Source organism: Fopius arisanus, unplaced genomic scaffold (assembly GCF_000806365.1).
Source record: "Fopius arisanus strain USDA-PBARC FA_bdor unplaced genomic scaffold, ASM80636v1 scaffold00019, whole genome shotgun sequence".
NCBI classification, from domain to species: Eukaryota; Metazoa; Arthropoda; class Insecta; order Hymenoptera; family Braconidae; genus Fopius; species Fopius arisanus.
In genome coordinates this window covers 561,254-581,232 of record NW_011887758.1, presented here as the reverse complement: position 1 = coordinate 581,232, position 19,979 = coordinate 561,254, and the positions used below count along the sequence as shown (strand labels likewise).

Sequence of the window (19,979 nt, the reverse complement as noted above, 5' to 3'; positions counted from 1 at the left end):
TATTATATATTATATATATTATTTATATATGTATATATTATATATATATCATATTATATAGATATATTTTGATATGCATAGCGCCAAAAAAAGCTGACAAAAAACGTTACATGCTTTTTTTTAAAGGGATATCCAAAATCGAAATATCTAGGAATGATTCCGGCAAAAAAACCTCCATCTCAATTATAATTTCCGGAGTATATCTTCTTCCCTGCGGGCGTAAAGCCGTCATTTATGATGAAGGCTTCAGAGACAATTAAGTAATGATACTTTCCGCTCGGTCTACTGTGCCCCCTATAAGACTATGAATTAATTAAATTTTTAGTGGGATATGCAAGAACTCCGAGCAGAATCGTAGGTGGCAGGTTGGCTTGCCCGGGGATGTGTCCGTACACGGTTGGAGTCAGTCTGACGAATCATATTTGTGGTGGAAGTGTTCTGGACAAGACCCATATCTTGACTGCAGCCCATTGTGTCAAGCACATTGGAAATGATACATGGGATATTAAAGTCATCACTAACACCAGCAATTGGTATTACAGAAAAAACAATGAATTTGGAGTGTCCAAAGCCATTATTCACAGAGACTTCAAGGAGGGCCTGCACAACAATATAACGAATCTAGCTGACATTGCTGTTTTGAAAGTGAGAATTCCTTCTGCATTTCTCAACCAATTCGATATTCGAATTAGTGGTATTTGTATGAGCTGTTTTATAGTTAGATGCAGAACTTCCTTTGGAGGCGTTGATGCCTGGGCTGCAGACAGTGAGTCTACCAAATAGTGCACCTGAGGCCGGGGCAGATCCGGAGATCTGTGGTTTTGGAAGAATCGATCCGGACGTCTCTGGGCCATTGAGTTGGATGTACAAACTACAAATGAAAACTATCAGTTTTTCTGAATGCAGATTGTCTCTGGTTAATCAGCTCCATGAAGGTCACCTCTGTACTATCAGCCCCGTCGGTCGGGGAGTGTGTTATGTAAATATTCCAAACAATAAGTCCACTTGAAATGTCAATCTGCAACGAGAACTGAATGGGTTGAAGCAATCTCTATTAAACTTACCTCAAGTGAAGATTTATTTGAGATGTGACCTTGAGGTTCACTCAAGGCTCACTCAAGGTTCGCTGTCGGGTCAAACTCTTGCTCAAGAAACCGAATACTTGAAGCCAATACTTCGGCAACGTTGATACGTCTAGTCTTGTCTGGCAGACTTGATTTGAAGTATAACATTTGAAGATTAGATGCTCGTTTCAAACTCGATGGTCATTGAAGAGATTCAGAGTCATGCGCTAACGCTTTAAATTTTGCTTCAATTCCGATCAGTTGAGAATTCCCATTTACTATTTCTGATTTCAGGGTGATAGTGGCAGTCCTCTGGTTCATAATGGTGAAGTTATAGGTGTTGCTTCTTGGACGGTGAAGTGCAGTAATGGAACGCCCCAGGTCTTCACTGATGTTTTTACCTACAGAGACTGGATTCAAGATGCTATGAACTGGAATGACACGTCGAAGGCATCTGCGCACTGGGTTTATTTATGAAAACTTATGTTAAATTTACTTTTCAAATGCAACAAATTAAAATAGAAATTATATTTGTATTGTATACTGTATTTGGAGATTCATATTCGAAACTGTCACGATCAGGTGGTGCTTTCGAATGGAAGTCTTCAAATCGTCCTAGTTTTCAATTTTACGATAGAATAAAACAACTGAAATGTTTTCTGAAGTCAGACATTTGGTCTGCCTTGGATAAAAAAAATGAATTTCCTATGCAGATTCTTCCATTCAAATTCCTGACCATTCAAACACAAAAATGTCATGTGTCAGTGTCAACGCACTGCAATTTTTATAAATAAATATTACCTAGAGATAATATTTTCAATGTCTCGTCGAACAATACATTGTGCATACACAATAGTATTTTTCACGCCTAGGACGGAAAAAGGGAATCTGACGAATGCGACTTTATAGTAAGAGTCGGAGACGAGGATTATAACGCGCATGAATCAGAATCACTTTTTTCGCCGTGGCTATGATGCTATTTTATGTCATTGTGGCCGAAAATGCGCTTCTATCCGAGCGAAGCGACATAAAATCATTTAAAAGCTTACAAAATAATCTTTGAGTTGAAAATTTTTATTGAAGCAATTCTCGACATATTGATGTTAATCCGCTTCGTTTATTGTTAACTAATAAAATCAATGAACTGATGAATTCAAATGATAAAAGTTGAGTAATTTTCTAAAAATCATTGGTTTTGATATCGCGAAAAAAATGCGAGAATGAGAAAATTTATAAGATTTTTGGGCTGATACTGAAATTGTTAAGTACCTTTGCCAAAAATTATGGAACGAGCAATGAATAATGAAATACTTGGCTGTTTGTGGACTGGTTTCCACAGAATTTCGAGGATATCGATAGCGAGTGAAGTTGAAGGTGGAGGATGACACTTAGATGTCGCAAAATGTGAAATAATCCCATGTCTTCCCAAACCCCATGATCGTAAATGCCTGAAGATTCACTGCAAGATAGGGCGTAAACCGCGTTCTTCGTGCCTCGTAAAACCAAATAACAATGTGAGCACATAGTGCAGGAGTGTTTGATTTGGTGCTTGCCCTTGAGGCAAGGAAGCGAGTCAAGAAGGGAAAAAGATAAATACCCGAACGACCAGATGAAAACAAACTCACGGCAAAAAAGTATAAACCACAATTGCAAGTAGAGTAGCCCATAAATATTTCAAAAAAATTGCACGAAGCTCATATTCACGAAATGCCCTATCCCAAGCTTGTGCATGTGTCAGTGTGAGTGATGTACGTATTGAACCTGGTGAGAATCCACCATGGAGATATACGGGCAAGTGCAACCTGTACGGTAATGAATGCACGCCGTAAAACCAGGGAATATGGCTATTGATTTACTCGCTGGATATTTTAAATACACCGCACTCATGCTGTATTAATAAATTATCGTTTATTAAGTGCATCTACGGTTAAGATACTGATTTCGTACAACCACAGGAAAACGAGCAACTATTGATCTATCGATTCTACCTGTGAGAAAAGGAATATCTCCGGAGTCAAACGAATTCAATCTCAACTATATTCTAATGTATTCAGACGAGACGAAATTCAAGCCAGCGTAAATGTCAGGCTTTCCTCCCAAGACGAGGCTAATATGTTGACGGAGAGTCTATAATCCGATCCATAATCGATTACAGCAATCATCGGCGTCAAACTTTTACCTTTCTAAACCGCTCGAGACCCTGTGGCATCACAAAACTATTCACTGCTCTCTTATAAATAGTCCAAACACTGGTTAGCATACAGGTTACCATCCTCTGGGGGATTATCTCAGACAGGATTGGACAGGTTGAAGTAGGTAAAATGCCACCGATATAGCTGCTAGCTTGATATAAATGGTCTTGATGATGGTGTACGGTACTGGGGAGGGGACACTTTTCCATCGAGACCACCAAGGCGGTCAGGTAAAGTCCACCGTGTAATACGTTGGACCCGTAACTCATATCAATGGGGAAATACGTGGGCGTATTACTCCCTCCTTACCTTTCATCCTCTCCTCGTGTTCCTCAGGTAGCTGGCGACAACGTCTGGACAACACTGGACACCCAGGGCGAGGACACTCAATTAGGGTACCTCACTGAATTTCAATTTGATACAGCTTGCGAGTGCAACTGGGACAACAGCTACACCTTGACACAAGGTGTGAAGAGGATAACATGATTACTAAAAGCTATTGGAGACACCTTGCGTGGGCTCATTATCTCGCTCTTTCTTCATCATCTGGTTGTGATCGGAGAGCTGTTTTCGTGAAATCACTTGTCCATTAACTCTCACTCCCTGTGATAATCAGACGAAACCATTGGCCTGTCGTTTGGAAATCATTAGGATTGATAGCTCTCTTATCTTCGAATTAGTATCCATCAACAGGCTGTCATCAAAAGCACTCCAGTCAGTAGAGCTCTGACATCGGCATGAACCACAACGCTGTACCGTTAAAAATAATAACAAGAACAGCCGATCGTAAGAGTTACGGTATTTGAATTCCAATCATTGACACTTCCAACTGGTGACATTTTTTTGGTTTGTGATTAATGGAGGCCGATTGAGGACGAATAGACGTTTGGAAAGGTGATTCGTATTGATGGGGGAATTGTGGTCAATCGGTTTGGGATTTGGAGAATGGTTCGGACAAGTATTTGAGGATTTGCGGGCATCATCGATAAGCGGATTGACCTATATCCGATGTTTAAGCTTTGGTATTTGCTACGGTGCGGTTGAATAATTTCGGAAGATCTCTATCACAATCAGAGCTGCTGTAGATCGACACGAAGATACCGCACGTGTGCGATTCTTCAATTTGTGAAGGCACTCACTTCAAAATTTCATTATCACAGAAATTCACTTGATGATTAACGCACACTCCATCATTATTATTATTTGTTTTGGGCCGTTGCTCCAGATGTGATGTCTACCCCAACATACCCTGGGGAGCAAATATGATTGCCCTAATGAACAATTACTCCAACATCTAAACCGATTGCAATGGCACATAACGTTGAAAGACGACTGTAGGAAAGAGCTGAACAATCAGATGAACGCTAAAAGCCACGATTCGTTGAGATATCACTGGAGGCTCCTCTTAAAATCATTAACGAGCACGGATATAGCGTGGCCGTAATTAGAGGATCGGATGGTGAGTCCTGGGTGGATGTGAATCGTAAAATAGTCGAGGGACTAGACGAGGTGACGTCGGCGGCGTTTTATCGAGTGGTCTTTAGGTTTGCCCGGCAAACGTTTAATTCTCACCCACGCCATGATCATTAGCCAGTCCGGTACCAGTCCACCCGGACCTGCCTCAACACCTCGCATTATGCGTTCTCGATCATGCCACACGTTCCCTACGTGCCCCATCAAACAAAATGGCCCTAGGGTAAATTTAAAGCCCTTTACCACTTGACTCTCGTACTCTTTTATCTTTACATCATACCGACATGATGCACCTAGTATCAATGTAACAAAATAGTTCTCCCAACATATCATAAATTCACTGTTATTTTCTTGGTAATTGTATTAGATGAATACCTGCTATTTTCATATTCACCGGAGAGTATGAGCGATCTTTTATACTTTTGCCGCAAGTATATGTGCGGAATAAATCATGATCTAACCCTCTGTGGAATTGACCTGCGAGGCAGGAAGTCACGATCCCATTGACGAAAATAGATGCGGATGATTTTCAACGGGTAGATAATAACATACAATAATACCATAAATTTTCACTTATCGACTTCCAGTGCTCATTATTATATCGGTAATATCGATGTCGGTTCATTGTGGATGGGGCTTCGAGATATTGTCGTAATTAACATCATCTCGGTGTCATAATTAACGGCAACCTGTGATGAATCAATGGAGGAAATGTGCAGTGTCACGTCTATGTCGTTGGGTAGGGATTATCGTGTGTAGGTGAAATCCTCGTAGAGACGTACATCGGATAAGATACGTGCACGCACACTCTGGAGGCGCCAGGATGGCCTCTGGGCACGCGCGTTCTGGGACCAGATCGCCAACAAGTTATGTTTTACTGACCAGTGAAACAACCAGATCTCTAGACTCTCAGCTCGCCCCTTTCTGCGATATTTATAATGGTGAGCTTAATTGTTGTGCGTACATCAACGAGCTATCGTAACTTTAGCCCGGAAACCCGACGGTTGCGCCCACATGTGTTGCCAGATTAAAATTACAAATGCCACGTATCGCCACCATAGGTGACTTTTCTTAATGCCGTCAATTGTTTTTATTGTCTGTATTGTTCTTGGTGAATGGACTTTTCTGTCTAGTCGAGAAAAGGAATTTTTCGGGTAATGGATTAGGTTTTTTGTGGGTTAAGTGGTTCAATTCGGTTTGGGGAGACAGGCGGGAAATTTGAAGACATTTTTTAACTGACCTCTGTTTTTATATCGTTTATGTCAGTGGAGGGTGAGGATTGAAATTTCTTTGACGATTTTGTCATTTTTGGAAGATGTCATCAATTTTTATTTGAGAGAATGACTTGATTAGGTCGAAAATTTTTGTAGCCCTTGAGTCATTCCAACTGTCCATGAGAGTATGAATATTTTATAACATATGAAACTGAAAAATGGATTTGGTGGAAATCGAAGGATTTAATTACCTTAAGTGTCCGAATTTTTGTAAATTTTTACGGAATAATTGGCGGGAAATATAAATTTTGAACGGACAATTTTTATAAAAAAAAATGTTAACAGTGTAAATTCAAAGATTTTCAACAATCCGATTGCTCGAATCCATTTTCCCACGGTTTTCGAAACAAAATTGAAAACATACAATTAAATTCTGTTGCCAAGTGTTAAAGTAAGACAAGTATATTTTTTCCGAGGCCAGTTTTTACTCGATATTTCCAAATTAATGGAAGATGGCGATTTTTTCATTAATACCTTTTTTGTAGGTCGTATCCTTTTCTATAAAAAATGTCTTCACCGAAAATTCCCTATCGTCCTTTAATTCTGAGATATCGGCTAAAAATTGGAATTGAAACTTTGCTACTGATTATAGAACTGTAAAAATTTTAAACAATAACATTCAATAATATTTAAAAGTACTTGAAAAAATTGATTGGTTTCGCAATGGAGTTGATACGATCACGTGATGTCCACTAGCTGATCCATCGTCACGGTCTGGAATATTTCGTTAATTCATAACCAGGGAAGGGTGTGAATTTTCGAATGCAATGAAGTCATAACCACGTGCCATTTACTGTGTTCTTTAACTCCATGTTCCTTTCGAATGCGTCTCTCCACTTGCGCGTGCCTTTAAGTCGAATTAATTAAGTCGACGGGCGCCACGCCGTGAATATTAAACGGACACGAAGAGAGGGCTGCCCTCATCTCATCGCCTTTTACCCACAACAAGGAGGTATTTTGTTGGTGCACGTATCCTCTACCTCCTGAGTCTCATCTCAAGGGGCTTCATCTCTAAACGAACTGAATTAGAGGTGTTCTTTATTTTCACGAGATCTGCGCACTCCGTGCGCCGAATTTGAATTTGGCGGTTCGACTCGACCAATCAGGAATTAGTCCTACACGTTTCGAGATATTTCGACTCGGGCGAACTTCATTTTTGTGTTTCTACTTTCATAATAAGGATAATAAGGATTACAACCCACGTACAGGGCATACACCGAGCCCGCAAGTGCATCGGGAATGCGATGACGAGGTGATCGTTTGAATTTTAATATTGGCAATCTCAATCTCTCCTAATCATTTGGAATCATTATTTGATCCCACCGGTTATGCATGGATCACCTGGACCTAATGTCCAGTGTACGTGTTTCATTAAGCAACTCTACTGCGCAGCAAATTGATTGGCTCGCTAATCAGACGCCTTCGTGTTCCGCGCAAACTAGCTTGTTTTCAAATGTTGCCGCCATTATATTAGGTAATCTAGTCTCGTTAACCAATTGATCAATGCGGGTAGTCATTATCTGGGTTTCATGGCCTTTGTTGATGTGTCTTGAGAGAGAATCCAAATATGGGGGAAAAGATTTCTTGGATTTTATTTGCATTTTGTCTGAGCCTATTTCTATTCCAATTGAATAGTTTATTTTTATTGCTACATTACAATTTTTTATTCAACTAAATCTCATGCAAATGGTTTTTCGGAGAGGGTGTCATAGATTTTTATTTTTTATTATCTAGAAAAATTCGGTAAAGTGCTACAATACCTGGGTACCTGCGTAAATGTACGAGACTTCTCACTCGTCCTCCCTTCTAGAGGTATAAATAAAAAAATAATAATATTCCATTAAATTTCTTAAATTCATGCTGGGTATGATTTAATCGAAATTACCAGCTCTCGGCGCAACCCAGGGTTCGCGACGGGGACGCGGCTGGTATGAACCCCAGAAAGGTCGACAACCTAGAGGTCGGTATGGTAGTAATCTACTAAATCCCTCCGTCAAAAGATGGGAATCCCCCGATTGACTCGAAGTGTCCATATGAATCTGACTATTATCCTGTATAATAATTACATAATAATTATATGATAATTGCATAATAATTTCCCAGACAAAAAAAAATAAATTCCATGTAAATATTTCGTTCAGTGTGAAATTCCATTATTTTTTGAACAGTCCGTTGACTATTCTGAAGATGCCAGAGTGAACCTGATCAGGCAGTCACCAGGTGTTCCCCATTCTACCCAACACCAACCAAAGAGACCAGAGCATTCCGAAGCGATGTCCCCCGTACAAATCAAAAATTCATTTCTCCTCCGGGCGATGCTCATAGATAACCTTGAAAGTGTTATACGGAAGGCCGCACGTGTGCCTGAGAAATTCGTATCTTATATGCACCCTCGCAATGACGGTAGAGCCTAAGTGTAATTCTGTGTACCAAAGCATCCCTTTTACGAGTTATGGTTGCGCGTGATTTGACCCAAAGAGAGTAAATCCATGAATGGGTGGGAAGTATATAGTCCATCGGATTTGCGTACATATGTGTAATTCTCCCCCCGTCAATACCCGGGAAAGTTGAGTTTTTCGACAAGAGGTGGTGGAAGGAGAGACGAAGAGAAGAAGAGATTGTGAACTCACGTGGAATTCACTTAGCGATGGAATGCAAAGCTCGTGTTATTCTCATCGTATTCCACCTCGAGTGTTCATTTAATTCCCTTTTTCGGTGCAATTTTATTTACCAGTGCAGCCAACATCAGAATAAAAGTATAACTCCAATCATAAATTCACTTTTTCCTCATATGAGCAATAGGTTTTCTTTTTGCGCAAGTGTCGCCGAAGAACAATGCGTATAACTTGCCAAGTGTGGGTCTTAGATATCGCAGGTACACGAGTACTGCATTTACCTGGTTATAGGGTAAAAGCCGACAAGTGGGCTACTGAATCACCATTTTATATTCCCCTACTCCATGTGAGTGTGGCTCACTTATACGTACTGTATACATGGTTTTGAAGGTAGAAAACATGGAGCTGCTCACCGGAAATTCTGTGGCAAACGGCGTGTACGTGGTGAATAAAAAAAAAACATGCCTTTAGCTTCAGCAAAAGCCGTAGCCAACCCAAGCGATAACTAACGAGAACGTTAGTCTGGGGTCTGAGCTAGTGTACCTGCAGCGGCTTGAAAACTCGCGTGGCCGTCTCTTAATTTAACTCGGCTGCATCCACCACCTCGAGTCGCAATGTGCGGCAAAATCCTTTGAAGAGAAAGAAGAGCCCATACCCGATCACCGGCTTGCCCCCTCCAAACAGCTCTGGTCCCATTCAACGATAAACCAATGGATTTTTACGACTCTAGCTCGCTGGACGCTAATGTAAAATTAATTAAATCGGGATGAGGTTCTTTGATACACATTCACCTCTTTTCGTAATGATCGAGAGCCACTTCTTGCTGAGATAAATAACATGACGACTCAACGGTCATGAGCCATAAGCAGACACATTGATAAGATGTTAAGTGATTCCAAAGTGTCCTCGAGATATTCTCTATTGGTAAGATCTATGATCAAGGAAGTCAGATGCATGTGCTGTAAAATAGTGTAACACTGGCAAGATTTAAGAACGAGGAAGTGTATCAAATTGTGGTGAAAGAAGCGTGTACCGTGGCTTTGATGCTAAGAGATGGTTCCACATGTGGCGATTTGCAACGAGAGTTGGAGGATATGCTGATAAAGGCAATGGGCAAGTGTCTCTTTAGGTTGAACAATGTCCCTCGACTGGATTTTCAGTTATTGTATGTATATCGGTTATTCGCGGTCTTCTTCTTGCTCTTCTTGCTCTTCTTGCTCTTCTTGCTCTTGCTTCTTGTTGGACAATGATCATTAGATATCTCTGAAGACCTAGAAGATGTAGACGATGTAGACGATGTAGATTGGCCTGCGAGGTGATTATTTTTTCAACGATTCCGTTCAATCTGTAGATTAAAGTTGTAATTCTGCGTGTCGAACAGGTTCTTGGGGTGAGAGAGACAATGAGGGCGGGTTCTCTTGGAGGGGCTACAGGTGCTTATGGACGAGTGGAGAAAGGCACCCATGAGCTGGAGATAGCATCTCTTAATCACACGTGTTACTCAGGCATATGTGGCTCCCACCCACATCCTTGTCTCTGGGTATCAGCTATGGATTATCTATGCAAACGTAAACCACTAAACATCCTGCGTGGTGAATGATCGTGGATGTTCAATAATAAATTTTCATCATTAGTTTTATTATTTTTCAGACTGTGTAAACGTTGAAGTGCTGTGAAAAATTAACGAGTGAGGACTTAATTGCAGAACTCTCTGTTGGGAAAAGTCTTTCACTTTTGACGGTACTGCTTTTATGGTGTGTAAAGAGTTAAAGGATGAATAGGGGAAATAAGAGGAGTGATCTGACGGTATCTCGTTGCCCACAGAGGGGTCTGGTGATCTTCGCATTATGGCGGCTTAAATCAGCCGTTTGTGGATCCCTTGAGGAGCATGGGTGTTCAATTACTCGGTCATAAACCTCCACTAGCCCACGAACAAACCAAGAGTTTGCTCGGTTCGGTATCTTGTTCAGTATTCGAAACCTTTGGCTATGGTTTATGAACCTTGGAGATGATGTCGGATCAACTATAGACAGGTGGAACGTTTTTACGATGAGGCTGGGCTCATGTTGCCAGTCTACCACTATGAAATCGTTAGCGTGTACGCCCTGTACCATGAGAACTTGCAAACATTGTCTTTTTTTATATTCAAATCACCGAATCAATAACTCACTGGTACGACACGCCAATTTCAAAATCATCTCCAACAACATTCAGTTCACAGCTTCAGTCGATCGATTCCGTGAGGTGTGTTAATTATATTCTTCCTCATCCCCCACCGATCGAAATTTCTGGGGTGATTATTATAATAATGTAATCAAATCTTCATGCAATTTTTGTGTGTGTTTTTATAAGTCATCTAATTTATTTAAATGGTGAATGTATCGTTTAGGCCCACCAAAAACAATAATCATTGAAATATTAATTTCAGAAATAGAAATTAAAAAAAAAATTCCATCGAAGGACAGTCCTGAGGTAAACTTTGTTGTCCCTCAAAGTCCCCCCTCCCCCACCCTTTCCCCCTCCTCTTCCCCTGGCCGACGCAATTGACACGACGAGTGAGTGATATTATGTTCAATTATTTGAATTGCTACAAAAGGGTAACGACGGATAAATCAATCGTTGTGTTTAGTCAATGATGGTAAGTGATTGGGTGAGGTGAATTCAGAGTTTTTAGGGAATCGCCCAGGACTAGTTGAAAAAGAATCATCTTTCTGTGTGTCCATTGTCTATAAGTGTACTAACATGTGTTGTTTTTGGGACCGACATGACCGCCACGTCCTCGTCGCAGCCCTGGATAACGCAGAGAGCGGTGTATTAATATCCATGCCCTAACCTAATTGTTTTCCTTTAAAATGGCGTCCGGATCTTTAATTAGGTGATGGAAACCCACCCACTTAAATTATACGGGATCTACTGCGCACTCCGTGCGCCGAATTTGAATTTTGACTTCGGATTCGGGTTGACCAATAGGGAATCAGCCTTACGAGTTTCGACTCAGGCGAACTTCATTTACCTATCTCTGCTTTCATGATAAGGAACATCCGGAATGGCTTGGTGGACCTAAACTAGATAATCACCGGAATTTTTTGTTTATTTATTTATCGTTGTCGTATAATTGAGAAATTGAATTTTTGAAAATTCACGGGGATTATGCAATTTTTTTTTCACTAATTGGGAGGAATGACTATTTTTTTTTCAGATTTTATAGAATTTTTAAGCGATTGAAAAACATTTTTTGTGTTTAGAGAAAAATTAGTTGCCCACTGGGATTATCAGTGGATTTATCACTCCAGGCTATAGCCTTTCGAATCCAGTCTTTATATTTGTAAACATTTGTGAAGACCTGTGGAGTTCCATCAGAACAATTTCGGCCCCAGGAAGCAATACCGATTGCTTGATTTCCGTGAACCAGAGAAGCACCACTATCTCCCTGAAATGAAAAAAATCCTGTTAAAAATGTCTGGAAATTCCAATCATAATTTAATTTCAATGCGATCAGTTTGTATTCAATTTCAGTTGAAAACTTTCACCAAATTTGAAATTCATGTAAAAAACTCGAGACGATTGGATATTTCGTGTTGAACCATCACTGATTTTTCAATGAAAGCTCGCATTTTCGTAATTATCCAGAAAATTAAACATCAAATACTATTCCATTTTGGCTCAATCGATAAAATTAGTACGTGAGTTTTCAACTCTTTCAAGGTCAAATTAACTAATTTGTCAGTGAAAAATTGTACACAAATGTCCCATCACATTGGCATCATGAAAAACTTCAAGTTCTTTCACTTGAAATCAAAAATGTAATTTTCTAACAGTGAGGGGGAGTGATTAACTGACTAGTATCAAAGAAGAGAATAAAAAGTTTATTGAAAGAAGTGAAAGTTGAAATACTAACATAACATATACCCTGACCGACGTCGTTGACAGCACAGATGTGCTTAGCGTGGACGTGATTGGGTAGAAGTCTTTGGCATTCAGCTAGTCCGATAGTCCTCGTTCTCAGTTTTTTCAGCTTTGCTGACAGCTCCAGAGCATTTGGACGGACTCTTCCCCAACCGCATATCGTTGCACTGGTATCAGCCTCGGTACTTTTATCTGGAAGACTGATTGGCTGGGAATCAGGCATCAAGTCCAAAGGCATTTCCCCAACCAACTGCAAAGTACAGATTATGAAAAATTATAAAATGTGAATAATCGTTCAGACAATTTCACTTGACAACCTGATAATTTCACCTTGACCACAGCGATGTCCGCCAAATTACAGATATTGTTATGTTGACCGCTTCTGAAATCTTTAGGAACAATAATTTTGGAGACCTGGAAGACATTGAACCTGTACAACCAATGAGTGGTGTTGGTGATTATCTGAAAACCGGAGCGAAATCGTTCATTTTCCCTTGTGACACAGTGCGCTGCTGTCAGAATGTGGCTTTTGTCCAGAATACTTCCTCCGCAGCCATCGCCTTTGGGAGTAAGAAGTCCAACTGCATGTGGGCACTCCCTCCGTCGGACGTACTTGCCACCGACAATTTTAGCTGGTGCTCTTGCGTACCCAACTGATAAGAATTATCATATAATTGATGTATATCAAGTCGGAATATACTTTTGGAGACCAGGAAAGGTCGAACACTAGTCTAAAGAATTTCATCCATTCTTATGATATTTCTCGATACAGGTGATTAAACTGTACTTCCTCCAACAAATATATAATTATCAAACAAGAATTCAATCATTCAGTTAATAGCAGTGAATGGAAGAAATGGCTAGAAGCCGGATAGCTCAGGGTCCCGGGTTCAAACCCCGGTCTGGACTATCCATTTTTTCAGTAATTTTTCTTGCAAAAAAATAATTTAAAGGAGAAATAAAAATAATTTATATGGAGAATTATCCTGTTCCCCTTCCTACCTCATCCAAATCCTCTCCAACGACTCCTGTGACGTCACAAATAGAATGTGGAACGCTATATAAACTTCCCTTCTAAGATGTAAAAATAGAGAAAGGACTTCCTTGGAACTTACCCGAAATGAAAACCGCTAGGTACAATATCCAGAATTCATACCGTTTGTAGCTCATTACGATAATGAGGGGTTCATGACCCGTTCTTATATACCCCGCCAAACAGCGATTTCTCGTTGAGCAGGTGTCTTCTGTTTGCTGGCTATAGCTTATCAATTGATATTCATATCATTTTTCTTAAGGCTTCCACTGATTAATTGTTTCATTACTGTAGAGTGACCGCGTAGCTAGTGAATAGAACCTTTTTAGTCATCTAATTGATGGAAGGAAATTCCAACAATTTGTAACTATTCATTTCAACTGAATTCAATTGTAAAAAAAAGATGAATTTGTTTATATCGTATTGATATTATAAAATACATTGTAGGAATAATTATCGGCTGGTTTTAAAATAAAGATTGAGAGATACTATAGATGAATGAGTAATTGATTTTATTTGATCAGGTTTGAGGAAAAACACCTGTTCGAATATTTCGATCTATTTCGATCTTGAAAACGGCACGGTATTTACTGGGGGTTCATCATACATATGGCATACAGATCAATTGAGTAATTGAAGTAATTGAGTGTTAGATGTTAAATGATAATTGATTTTTCAATTAACGTTTGAATATTCAAATGGAACTGAATTTTTAACATTAAAAAAAATGAAATAATTGGGCAATGAAGAATTTAACAGAAATTTCATGTCACGACCGGTAAAAATTGTCGGTACACGGAGAGAAATATTTAGTAAAAATTACGGAACTTCCAGTTCACTTACCGATTACGGAGTTGATTCGAAAAATTTAAGTGACGGTATCGTTATTTTTCACCGATAATTCAGATAAAAATTACGGAACACCGCGAAGAAATTCCGTGACTTTAGATAAAAATTACGTGACAGTTCCGTAAAATTTCCGACAACCACATTTCGCTCCAGAATTACGGAAAATACACGTAATTTTTATTGAATATTTCTCTCAGTGTAGAATTACCGATAAGCCTTGAAAGATCGGTGGGAATGACTGGGTGTCCTCAGCACCTGTTAACAAGTCCATCTTCGAAATATCCCTCACATCCTCACCCACCCACGAATCCTCAATCTTTATAGGATGGTCTTGAGACTGGCACATTTTAACGATCGAGATGACCCGAAGCCAGTGGCTTCGTGTGAGGTAACGGCATAAAATCCCAAGATCTTACTTATGCACGCCAAAGGTAATCTCTTTGGGGAGAAACCCTCTTCTCTCATCTCGCTGGTTACCCAAGCGCCACATTTCTTTCACTTGGCAAATGTGGAGAAGAAAAGAAATGAGAAGAGGCTAACTGTCGTACGAATAAGGAGATTCCTCCTCACCAGAGAGGTTTAACGCGTCGCGACGTTTATGGATTTTGAAAATGACCTCTGGTCTCGCATTTTGGAATATTGTTTCGGAGTTTCCAGGTGGTCTTTTAAGTATTGACAGATATTGAATAGAGGCTCTGGCTCACTTTGGTACACCATTATGATTTAATTCATTGACGTTTCTTTAATAAACTCAATACTGAGAAAAAAATCATGCGTACCGGGCTCGAGTTTTTACGATAATCGTTATGGTTGCCTTCAATTTTAACGAAATAATCATATGGCGTATAATTTTTAACATTCTTTTGCAACAATGCTGGAAATTTGGGACGTAAACGAGAGGTGGGCTTTTGGCGGTTCGTTGAAATATCGAAATTCCTTGGGTGATGCTGAGAAATGGCGATAATTGAGGTCATTTAGTTGGCAATTGCAGCACATCAATACAGTCTTTCATGTCAAATCACGAGGTGCGTTGATTTATCTTCGACATTTTCGAAGATGAATAAATGTGCCGGGGGAGGGGCACCGTGGAGTCGTAAAAATATTTTGTCCAATGTTATTATTTTGGAATTCCAATTGTCGGAGGTTAAATGGTTTTGCTCTCGATGTAATACTCTCTGGCAATCAATCAGCATTTTTTTTATTCTCCTTCGTTAATCATCGTTATTTCCTTCATCACCCCGGGAATGATGCTAGTCGGTCAGAAATTGCAGCTAGGATTTCACGAGTAACCTTCAACGAGACTGCGAAAGTGTTGCAGACTAATTTTTTGGCAGACATATAACAATCAATCAATCATCGAATACCAATTTTCCATTTCTAGAGATTGAAAGTATGAAAGTTGAGATTACGCAATCCAGATCTAGTTCAAGATCCCCAAAGTGTCATTATCCTTCCCTTTTAAAAAAAAGCATGTAATGTTTTTTGTCAGCTCTTTTTGGCGCTATGCATATCAAAATATATCTATATAATATGATATATATATATAATATATACATATATAAATAATATATATAATATATAATATATATTATAACATATATATATATAAATTATATTAATTTTTTTTTATATAAATTTTTAGACTTTTTTCTATCTTCTTTTTGAAATTCTATATATGTATATATTACATTGGAAATATATAAATATATATATATTCCAATGATAACACCCCATACGTGGACGATTTGGCGCGCATAGCGCGCTATATACGCTAGTAAAAGGAAAAAAAGTAATCATTATTCCATTATGCGCAATGCCCTCGAAGACCTGAAATTTTTGGTACGCAGATATCATAAAATCCTGTCCTATTTTGATATCTCAATTTCTCCAAACAAATAGCCGAGAAATGCCGGAAAATTTCTTCCAATCTTTGGATATCCGCCCACAAACCTGAAAGTATACGTTAATCAACCCAGCGTGTTGGTACACGCGTGGGCACACGACCTGATCCACCACATCTTCCCCGACAACTAGCATGACCTCCAAAGAGTGACATTTTTTTTTTTCCACCAATACGAGGTGAAAAGCCCGAAGAAATGATGAAATTTCAAAAGATATAATAACAGGAGGAACGAGCGACGAAAAGAAATTCTATAGGAAAAGGCGGGCAACAAACTTTTACGATCGAGCATAAAATCGTGCGCCAGACATTTTCATTCGCTCTTCACATCTCTCCTGGTGGTTCTCGTATTATAAGTGCAGTGATACGAGGTGAGATTTCCCAATGGTGTTGAGACAACTTTTATTCCTTGTTTGTTCTCGTTGTATAAACACAGTTGTTCGCAGTATATTTCCCAGTGAAAAATAAATGAGACGTTGGAAGGGGAAAAATGATAATCAAATCACGAGGAAGCCATTCAATCTTTCGTGTACCAGGTGGGAGGCCTTTGTGCATTATATCCCAATGGTCCTAACCCCGGTGGAGATGCCCTTCAGCCAGCACCTAACCGTTTGGTATATGGCATACCCAATGTTATGGGCTGCCTCGAGCCCTCTTTGCACCATTTCCCTATGAGTTACCGTGTTTGTTTAATCGAATAGAATACATTAACCCACGCCGTGTTGAGGTACACTCACAGATACCGTCGTATCGTTGTCCTCCTGGGGGTATTGGAGTCCATGGTAACGGTCCCGGGTGGCTGCTGGATCCTTTTCAATGCGAGACCTCTGATACACAAGTGCCACAATGAAGATAACATTCCAAATTTTTATCACGTTTTCCTTGTGAGAACAACTATTGTCTTCTACTCACTGCTAATCATTATTTCTTTCAATCTCATGGGATTTTTAGGTCGGTCAAGGATATTATACTTGAGATCCATTTATTTTAGGTGATCATTTTGTGGATTTTCGTTTTTATTCGGAAATCATTTTTTGCATCGTCAGAATTCTGTAGAATCTAATAAAAAATTTATTAGATTCAAGTGTTTCATTACTTGGGAAATATTTGGGAACTGAGAATTTTAGTTTAATTGTTAAAACAAAATCATCTAAATATATTTTTCAAAATTTGTGGTGAATTTGTTTTGTTTGTGAATTTATTTCTGAATTTCATTTTCGATATAAAAAGTTCCACCAACTTTACGTGACATATTCACATCAATTTCATTTCGATAATTCCCTGATTAGAAGGCAATTATCATAACGATAATTTCTCAATAACTCGTTAATTATTTTCCGCCGAAATCAGGACTGAAAAAAAATCCTCTGCCGTCGTATAATTTCCTTCATGTTTACCAGCGGAGCGACGATCGGTATAAGTTGAGATAACTAGACACTTGACTAAATTTCTCACAACCAATTGGCAAGTGTTGGATCCATCAATAAACCATGAAATTCCAGAGGCATGATTCTAATTTGTACCATGAAATGAAGGAAAATGTGAAAAATCTTAATGACCAATTGGCGCGAAAATGCGAATTACCATTCGTACAATTTATCTCGTCACCACAGCGCGAAATCACGTTCCCCCGCGGGTGACATCGATAAATCAGCGCTATCGTACCCTACCATCGGCATTAATCACTATAATGATCCAGCGCGTTTGCGCTCTACAGTTAGCCCCCACCATGAATACCTCCACTACCTGTATTCAACGGTATGCTCCAGTGTGTGACAAGGATCCAAATACACCAAGCGCCATCCAACGTACACCAGTCTCTTCAAGTGGCCAATGGTTGTGGAGTACTTGCTGCACGGAGACCGTGGGTCAACGGATTCATTATCAAGTTGTTATCTGGCGTTTTAAAAAATTCACTGGACACGTTACCTTCTACTTATCCTATGCCTTTGCTCTCTGCCTCGCTTCACCACCGTTGTCTTCTCGCTGGCCTGCCTGCCACCCGTGTTGGTTTCTCCCTGGTACTACGAATGCCGATCTAACGATGTTTGATGATCCTGCTGGCTTCAAGTATATAAGCACGTGCTCCTAGTTCACCGTCTCTGGCTCTACCTCTACCAACTCTCTTCTCTTATCCTTAACATCACAAAAAATTCATCCGCCAAATGTGCGCTCAGAAAAAAAATTAGTCTCGCAACCCTATCTACAAGTTCTTTTTTTTTTCTCTCGTTATATGCTTCAGATGGAATTAAAAAAAAATTATTATTGAAAATGGGAAATTAAATAAAGTACCTGCAGGACAGCCATTTCGGTTCATTCATCGTGCCCAAATTTCCTCGGTTTTTTTTTTAAATTTAACACACTAAAAGAATGAAATGCAATTTTTTCTGTTTTTTAGCTTTAATTTTTTGAAAAATGCTAAAAAGAAAAATTTTTGATAGTTCAATCTGTATATTTAGTATATGTAAATTTAGAATGTTTTTTATGTCTGCGATTGTTTCCAATTATTTACGAGATTTAACCTTGATTTATTCAAAATTCATTTCGGTAGCAAAATTTTTTTTAGGAGAAAAAAAAGTGTTCTACAGACGTCTTTAAACATTTCTCCAAATTTTATTAAAAAAAAAAAAAATAGTACGCCAAAATAGTACGGTGATTTTCAATCATAAAAAAATCCTCTACCCGATGAAAATAATAATAATAATTCGCTAGATGAAATTCTATATTATAATGCCTGAAGAAACGGTTTTTATTTAATTTTCTGAATTTTATCTCAACTTTTTTATTTTTTGTTTTGATTTCCAAGCTCTTCAGCTTTAAGAATGCTGTGGTAAATAATAAAATAACAAAATATGAAAAAACGGTTTTCAAGATTGCAAATGAAAAAAGAATTTCCGGGGAACTCCACCGTCTCGGGTACCTCTACTTGGCATCAGTGAATTGAAAAATATTTCGTAACTTTTATGTAATATCGATGAAAAAATAATTTGATCCAAAATGGAAGAATAAAAATTGGCAAAATAACTTTCTTGCCAATCCGTAATAACATTGAATTTCCTGAATCATCACTCGCCCCTCTTGCTGGGGTACCCGTTATTTACGACACTTCACGAATGAAAATTATCGAAGTTTATCAGTGTCGGTCTATCCGTACGTTTGTTTCACTAGATGTACGGTAAAAAAAGAGGAGGTGAAAGAAAAAAAAAATGAGAATAAACCCGCGAGACACTCGAGGGACAGAGATAAGTACCTCAGTCGGGTGTGGAGACGTTCTAGACCGGAGTACAGTATATCCCATATGTCTAACTCTCTACCAACTTTTCTTCGTCTCCTCCTTGCTCTCTAACTTTAACTACAAATTCTTCCTCTCACTCTCCCACTCCTTGTTCTCAGCATAAATACGAGAGTTGAACGCGCGGCGCTCTCGCGCGCGCTCACACAGGGCAATCTGTCTTCTGGCGTGTGATAAATCAATCCTTCTCGTGGACGTGCCAGACACGATCAACGACCAGTTGTGGACCTCTCTGTAAAAACCGCAACTTCTAAAGTCTATCCTCAGCACATTCACGACAGACCTAGTACTCAGACAATGATAATACACAACGCCGATAGTAAAGTTGCTCTAACTTTCCCTTAATCAAAGATTATTCAAAAATCAAAATAAAAATCGTGA

The 19,979-nt window shown here is 39.2% G+C and overlaps 2 protein-coding genes across 2 annotated transcripts; one reads left to right on the top strand and one right to left on the bottom strand.

The window, feature by feature from the left end:
• Window positions 1–381: 381 nt before the first annotated feature.
• On the top strand, window positions 382–3,742 carry LOC105264212 (chymotrypsin-2-like). Its single transcript, XM_011300944.1, has 4 exons — window positions 382–645; window positions 719–916; window positions 1,359–1,529; window positions 3,593–3,742. The coding sequence occupies exons 1-4, from the start codon at window positions 382–384 to the stop codon at window positions 3,740–3,742; spliced, it is 783 nt and encodes a 260-aa protein (XP_011299246.1).
• An 8,117-nt stretch (window positions 3,743–11,859) lies between these two features.
• LOC105264211 (chymotrypsin-2-like) lies at window positions 11,860–13,694 on the bottom strand. Its single transcript, XM_011300943.1, has 4 exons — window positions 13,640–13,694; window positions 12,855–13,177; window positions 12,517–12,774; window positions 11,860–12,048 (listed from the first exon to the last, which is right to left on the bottom strand). The coding sequence occupies exons 1-4, from the start codon at window positions 13,692–13,694 to the stop codon at window positions 11,860–11,862; spliced, it is 825 nt and encodes a 274-aa protein (XP_011299245.1).
• Window positions 13,695–19,979: the final 6,285 nt, after the last annotated feature.